Here is a 7203-nt window from a genome sequence, read left to right on the forward strand (position 1 = left end):
TCTACGTCTTGATGGCTAACATATGAAGCACTCAATCAGCATATAAGGTGAAGATGATTATTGGAATACTGAAGGTCAGCTTTGTAATGGTTCTCCTCGTGTTAATCTCTTTTTTCTTCCTACTCAATTAGGATTAGGTGGGCTCTTAGTCCTCCCCTTCCCCTGTTAGAAATAGGGGAAAAAAGAAGAAGAAAATGGTGCTCCTTGTGTTGATGTGATTCGAGAGGGTTCCGTCTTGAATCACCATAAAAATTACACCTTTCACCATGCAGCACTGAGTGTAACACCTGTTTGCATGGGACGTCCAAGCAGGGGACATCACAAATGGGCATCCAAGCAACGCTGAAGATATGATGCTAGTCATGCCATATCCACAAGTAATCCCTTGGTGGATTGCTACTAGAGTACTCAATTCATAAATACAACAGGTTGAATAGTTAGCTTGTGAATCTCTTAGTCCACTACAGTTCTTAGTGGACCTGCACTGAAGCCTAACATAAGGCATTTGCGAAGGAGTGTTCGAAAACACCACCAAGGTGGTAGCACAGTTGGAACAAGACTTTGTTTCTAACGGAGTGACCTAGGTTCGAAACGTACGAGCGTCGATTAAATGTGAGGACCGCATGCCCCCTGGCTAGTTTGCCTATTGGGAGCTGGTCCTCTGATACTGAGGTGGTGCTGGGGTGACGTACTCACATGCGGGTTCGCCCGTGCTGGTGAAGAGAGTATGAGAAACTTCCTACCTGCATCAAATATTCCCTGGTGGAAGGAGAGCCCGGCAGGGACTGCTACGCGGATGGGTTTAATTCCCCTCAAAACAAAAATAGTCTCAAAAAAAAAAGGGGCATGATGTTCCACTAAGAGTAGGTATCCTCTTCTCCAATGATGCTCAACTCTTTTGCTATTCTCCTTTGCTTCTTTCTGATGCAATTTCCAAACACCCAAGCTTTGCCAACATCAGTCTGAAATTTTCCTGCACAGCTGTAACATGTCGGTGATAAATTCATTTTAATTGTCATCTCCTGGATTATCCTTCATAAGCTTAAATAGCATTGTGTCTGCTGTGATAGGATCCATATTTTAAGCAATAAGGAATCTTAACTGAGTCAGGGAAATGATGGAATGGGCTTTGCTTTCTTGAAAGTTGGCATAGTGAGAGGCTACCAGGTAATGTAAAAACCAATATATTAGGAACTATATTGCAGTTGCATTAGAGTAAATGAGTTAACAACAGGACCTCACCCAAAATGGCTAACTAGAAGGTATTATTGGAATTTCTTGATCTTATATAAGTACCCAAGATCTATCCAACAAATAACTGATGTGGGTCCTCACATACTCTTTTTGTTTAACCTCTGACGTTCTTGTCAAGCTAAGAGTTCAAATCCATTCAAATCTAATCACAAATATCATGATCGGCCTGTGGTCAATCCCAATGAATTCGTGTTGAAATGTTTTCTAGTTCATATAAATTATTGGTCGGATCTGCTCTGATACTATTTGTAACAATTAACAACTTAGGATCTCATCCAAAATAGCTAGCTAGAAAGTATTATTTGGGTTGCTTGATCTATCCAAAATTTATTTAATAAATAATTAGTAAAAGACTAAATATATGCATGTATAGGTTTTTATATTTTTATATTTTTTTTTTGTTAAGGAAATAGAATGATCTGGGAAGGAATGCAGATGTCTCGAAATTAGAAAGTGCATTTGAACCGGCTCACAAGGAAGACGGAGGAAAGAAAAGCCAAACTAATTAGGTCTGGTCAAACCCAGAAGCAGAGAAGGGGAGTTGCAAATCCACTCACTCTAAATGCCACGACCCACCCACCCAACGCACTGCCCAATCGGCTGGCTCCTCTGCTCCATTTACCAATGAGCTAAGGTCGGCAAAAGGAAATAAAAGGTCATACACTTTGTTATTAAGACTCCCATTTGATTTCATCTAACCCCCCCATCGTTTCCATCCCGGAAACCCTACAACTTATATAAAAAAAAGGGGGGCCAAATATCATGCGAATTTGTGAACCATGTTGTCAACCGTGTATTCCACTCTTCCATCTCAACCTCAGAAGCGGAAAAAAAAAAAATACTAATAAACAACTTCCTCGCATCATGTGCCATCATGCCACTTTGTGTAGTTATTCGGTAAACGGTGAGGCGGACCCGAACCTCTTCCTCTCCTAATAAATTCTTCTCCTCTAATCCATCCCGTTGCTCTACGGCGGCCTCTCCGAAACTCCCCTCCCTCCCATAACGAGAGGCCTTCGAAGAGTGAACGAAAAGGGGAAAAATGGGTGGCCTCGACTCAGGTAAACTTCTCTCTCTGTTAATTTTTTATCTCTCATCTCAGTTTATTTCTTGATTTCCATTATTTCGCCCTTTAGCTCTAACCCTCATCCAATCTCTAATCTTCTCAGAGACCCCCACCACCGTGGGCTCCTTCCTCTCGGACAAATCTGCCAAGGTGTTCGTCGCCGGCCACCGCGGCCTCGTCGGCTCCGCCGTCCACCGGAAGCTGGTCTCCCTCGGATTCACCAGCCTCCTCCTCCGCACCCACGCGGAGCTGGACCTCACCCGCCAGTCCGCCGTCGAGTCCTTCTTCGCCGCGGAGCAGCCCCGCTACGTGATCGTCGCCGCCGCCAAGGTCGGCGGCATCCACGCCAACTCCACCTTCCCCGCGGACTTCATCGGCGTCAACCTCCAGATCCAGACCAACGTCATCGACGCCGCCCTCCGCTGTGGCTCCGTCCGCAAGCTCCTCTTCCTCGGCTCCTCCTGCATCTACCCCAAGCTCGCCCCCCAGCCCATCCCTGAGTCCGCCCTCCTCTCCGGCCCCCTCGAGCCCACCAACGAGTGGTATGCCATTGCCAAGATCGCCGGCATCAAGATGTGCCAGGCCTACCGCCTCCAGCACGGCCTCGATGCCATCTCCGCCATGCCGACTAACCTCTATGGCCCCTTCGACAACTTCCACCCGGAGAACTCCCACGTACTCCCCGCCCTCATCCGCCGCTTCCACCAGGCCAAGGTCTCCGGCGCCAAGGAGGTCGTCGTCTGGGGCACCGGCTCTCCGCTCAGGGAGTTCCTCCACGTCGACGATCTTGCCGATGCAGTTGTCTTCTTGATGGACCGGTACTCGGGGCTGGAGCACGTGAATGTGGGCAGCGGGAAGGAGGTGAGCATCAAGGAGCTGGCGGAGATGGTCAAGGAGGTGGTAGGTTTCCAAGGGGAGCTGGTCTGGGATGCGACGAAGCCGGATGGGACCCCGAGGAAGCTCATGGACAGCTCGAAGCTGGCGGGGATGGGGTGGCAGGCGAAGATCTCACTCAAGGATGGGCTCGTCGATACCTACAAGTGGTATGTGGAGCACGTAGCGATGCAGCAACAGCTGTGATGTTCTGATCTTCTGGTGGTATCTTTTCTCTCTTCTTCCGTTTGTGTTCTACCTGATGGTTTCGATTACATTGTTGTTGTTGTTCTCATATCAGTATGCTTTTGGGGAGAGGACTAAATTGAGATCAAATTGTTATCTTATCTACATACATGATCCTGGATGGATTTGTAATGCTATATTCTTGTTGATTTTATTAATAAAAGAGCTGTGCCTTGCTCGTTAGATTAAATCAAGATTTCTCTTTATAACTGTTAGATCCTGAAGGAATTAGCTTTGAAGGAATTGCATATTTTTGATACAAGATGTAGTTCAGAGGAGTAATGCTTTGCATATTCTTAAATGCAGATAATATCATGGAAAAGATAATAGTTCCCTTTTGAGAGAAAATACAGGATCAGAGTATTATTCACACCTATAGAACATCTTTATGTGGTATATAATACGATTACAAGTGATCATCTAATTCTCAATGTCTAGCATTGGTGGCACTCCTTATTTTTTTGGGGATGACAGTGACATTCGAACATTAGTAGGGATGAAAGTGGATCGGCTAATATCCGTCCAAATCCGTGTTTGTATTCAAAACTATCTAAATATGGGTAGAAATTTGAGCATTCGACTAATATCCGTCTCCGTATCCATATCCATCAAAGAAAAATAAATATGGATACGGATAGATAACTGTTCGATCCGTATCCGAATATTCGATTCCATGTGTAACTCTATTTAAATTATATAGCACTCGTGAACTTTTAATAAAAATAAATGATCATATTAACATGCTATTATTTGATTTATTATCCACTTAGTAATATTTTTGATTTTGTGTTCAAAAAGTTTAATTTTTCGATTTATATCCGTATTTATATTTATACTTTCAGTATCAGATTTGTAATGGTATCCATTTAAAACAAATATGGATATGAATTTTTGCATCCGACCAACATCTGTATCCGTATTTGTATTCGTCAAACAAAACAAATATGAATATAGATATGCTAGCATCCGATCTGATTTCAGCCCTAAACATCAGGTTCCACACCATGCCTCTGGTTTAATTTGATGTTCTTCTGAGCCAGTGCTTCCCCTCATGTTAGGATCAAAGGAACTATCAAACATTGAAAGCGTCACTAAGATAATTTAAAGTCTCAAAACGACACTTGCTTTTCCATTTATATTTAGAATCCAAATTCAAGCACAAATCCATAGACCTTCCCTAAATGCAGAGCTAATTGCAGTAACTAACACTTTGGCTATGGCACCTAGCCACCAATTTCTGTGACATTCATTTTTTCCTCAAAATTTGTTGACCCTCCTTCTTGGTAAATCATACTTGTCTTCTTGAGTTCATTTTCTCCTATTCCCTGCTATCTCTTGTCTTCACATACTTATGATGGTAAGTTGATAATACTTCCTGGCTACCTTCCTCGAACCCCTTGATTCTTTGTCAAAGACCACTTTCTTTTCTTGATATAATGCAAAAATGCTCGAGGTAAGGATCCAAAAACATGTACTTAATGTTGACTTGAGGAAGGATCGCAAAATATGGATGTAATGCAAGGTCACTTGAGGTAAGGGATAATTTGATAAATGCTTACATTTTACATAATGTTAAATAGTTTTCCTCAGAAATTATAATTTTTAAAAATTTAATTTTATGCCAAAACTAATTATTTTTAGACTTTAGACTTGTAGATCTACATATTCCATAGTATATATGGAAGTCAACCTAAGCATCTCTCATTTTTCAACAGTTTTAATATTGGATTATAATGTTTTTTAGAGGGATTTTCAGTGGAACACATTTCTTACCAAAACAACCTATTTTGAGCACATATTCATGCTTGTGCACTATCAGGTGTAAATCAACTAGAATCGTAGAATAAAACTTGCATTTAACCAGAGTTCACAGAAAAAAAAGGAATCTATTTGTTTTTTAGAAGGAAAAGGGAAATAATGTTGAAAGTTATTTGGCTAGATTTTTTTTTTTTTTTTTTGGAGGGGGAGGAGAATTTGGTGTTGACTTGACATGATTTCGTCAATATCACTTTTAGCACTATCTTTGGATTGAGTTTGTTCCTCTACAAAGCTAAGATGGTGAAACCGTGGGAGGAAATAGAACTTTAGAACATGGAATCAGGACCTAGTTCGTCTGGGTCATCCTGGATTGGACTGGTGAGAGCTGAGGCCTTGGGATAGCTATGGGACCTTGGGTCCATATGGACTGGCACATCATCATTTGACCAACTAGGTTGGTGGCTAATTTAGTTGGTAACAATTCGAACAGAACTTGGCCCTAGCAAACAAAAAGGAGCCAAAGGCTTTGTTGCACTAGAAAGGAAGAGGAGAGAAGGGGGGAGAGAGAGAGAGAGAGAGAGAGAGAGAGAGAGAGAGAGCTCAGGGCCCTTCTTTTCATTTTTTTCTCAAAGCATTGGTGTTGACATTAATATTGGTGGTATTAAGCCAACACGGGCTCAAAATAACTATCCTAATCCTATAATTTGACAAATAAACTATAAGATCCTTCGAGACGTTCACTAAAAATAACAAACAATATAGAAAGGAAAGAAAAAGGTAACACCCTGGTGATTCACTATGAAGCCAAACCATCCTAACACAGGTCCTAGACTCAGGAATGGGATTTAAAACCTTATTGTATAATCTTTTTGACTCGGTGTTGGTTGGTTCTAGCTCATGCTAAAAATATTTAATCAACTTGGTCTAATATGTGCTGGTATCAAACCAGCTTATGCAATACTTAGGATGCACAAGAGCATTGTGGCCCTTAATCAGTCTAGGCCTAGAAGGCATATACTACTAGCATGAAAAAGCCATGCTAGCTAGTGTACGTCAAATCAAGGTCAAGAGGCTAGGGAATTATTTGGAGTTTAATGATTCTGGTGGCTTGCTGTCCTGCAAAGAAAATGGATAGATTCACAAAATCTGATGGTTTTGGGAAAGTAAAGAAGACTTATAGCTTTCCAAGGTTTCTCTGATTAGGTTATGGTGGTAGAATATATTATATAGGGTTAAGAAGCTACAAGGAAGGGATTCTAAGGATTCAAGAGTTAAAGGTCAAGCTCTATTTTGTTATGCACATTTTTCAACAATGTGCACGGATTTTTGACATTTGAATGGAAAGAAAAGTTCAGGAAAGGGCTGTGAGGGCCTCTGGGGTTTGAAATGAATTCTCTATTTCTACAATTCTAAGGGGATGAATAAATTATAAATAATGTTACCCATTCTTTTGAGGAAAAATGAGGTTACAAATTAACTAGAATATATTTAGGTATGGATCAACAAAGGTAAACATCAAGGAAAATAAAAATAGAATAGAAAGATACCATATTAGAGGAAAATTTTGAAGGGTGGAGGAACTACCAAAGTTGACTTCTTCCTTTTCCTTTCAACCAAAACAACTCAAATGCTCTTCACTAATGACAGTCTGTGTTAACCCCTAATTAAAGAGATAGATAACTGAATAATGTTTCCTTAGTGATGAAAGGCCTTTGCTATTACTTAAACTAGTCCTAAGACTCCTTTAGTATAATTTGGCTTAAGAAAAATGCATTTATTTAAATCTGAAACTCCAGTAAGTTAAAATTGTAAACAATTCTAAATTGCGACCTTATCAATAATAATAAGATTGCTGAGATCTTCAAATCAGCAAGTGAGAGCCATTTAATGAGGAGTTGTGTGTATCCAGTTTCATCTTCTTAGCTTAGATATGGACCTAATATCTGTGCTTGATCAATTAATTGCATATTTAGAGCTGAGTAGGTCCAAGCAATGAACTGAGGATT

At 40.9% G+C, this 7203-nt stretch overlaps 1 protein-coding gene across 1 annotated transcript; it reads left to right on the forward strand.

Annotated features, from left to right (window-relative positions):
* Positions 1-2094: 2094 nt before the first annotated feature.
* On the forward strand, positions 2095-3633 carry LOC103707252 (probable GDP-L-fucose synthase 1). The gene is made up of 2 exons (XM_008791669.3): positions 2095-2315; positions 2424-3633. Exons 1-2 carry the CDS (start codon positions 2297-2299, stop codon positions 3398-3400), a joined length of 996 nt encoding a protein of 331 aa, XP_008789891.1. The 5' UTR covers positions 2095-2296; the 3' UTR covers positions 3401-3633.
* Positions 3634-7203: the final 3570 nt, after the last annotated feature.

Source organism: Phoenix dactylifera, chromosome 14 (genome assembly GCF_009389715.1).
Source record: "Phoenix dactylifera cultivar Barhee BC4 chromosome 14, palm_55x_up_171113_PBpolish2nd_filt_p, whole genome shotgun sequence".
Taxonomy (NCBI): domain Eukaryota; kingdom Viridiplantae; phylum Streptophyta; class Magnoliopsida; order Arecales; family Arecaceae; genus Phoenix; species Phoenix dactylifera.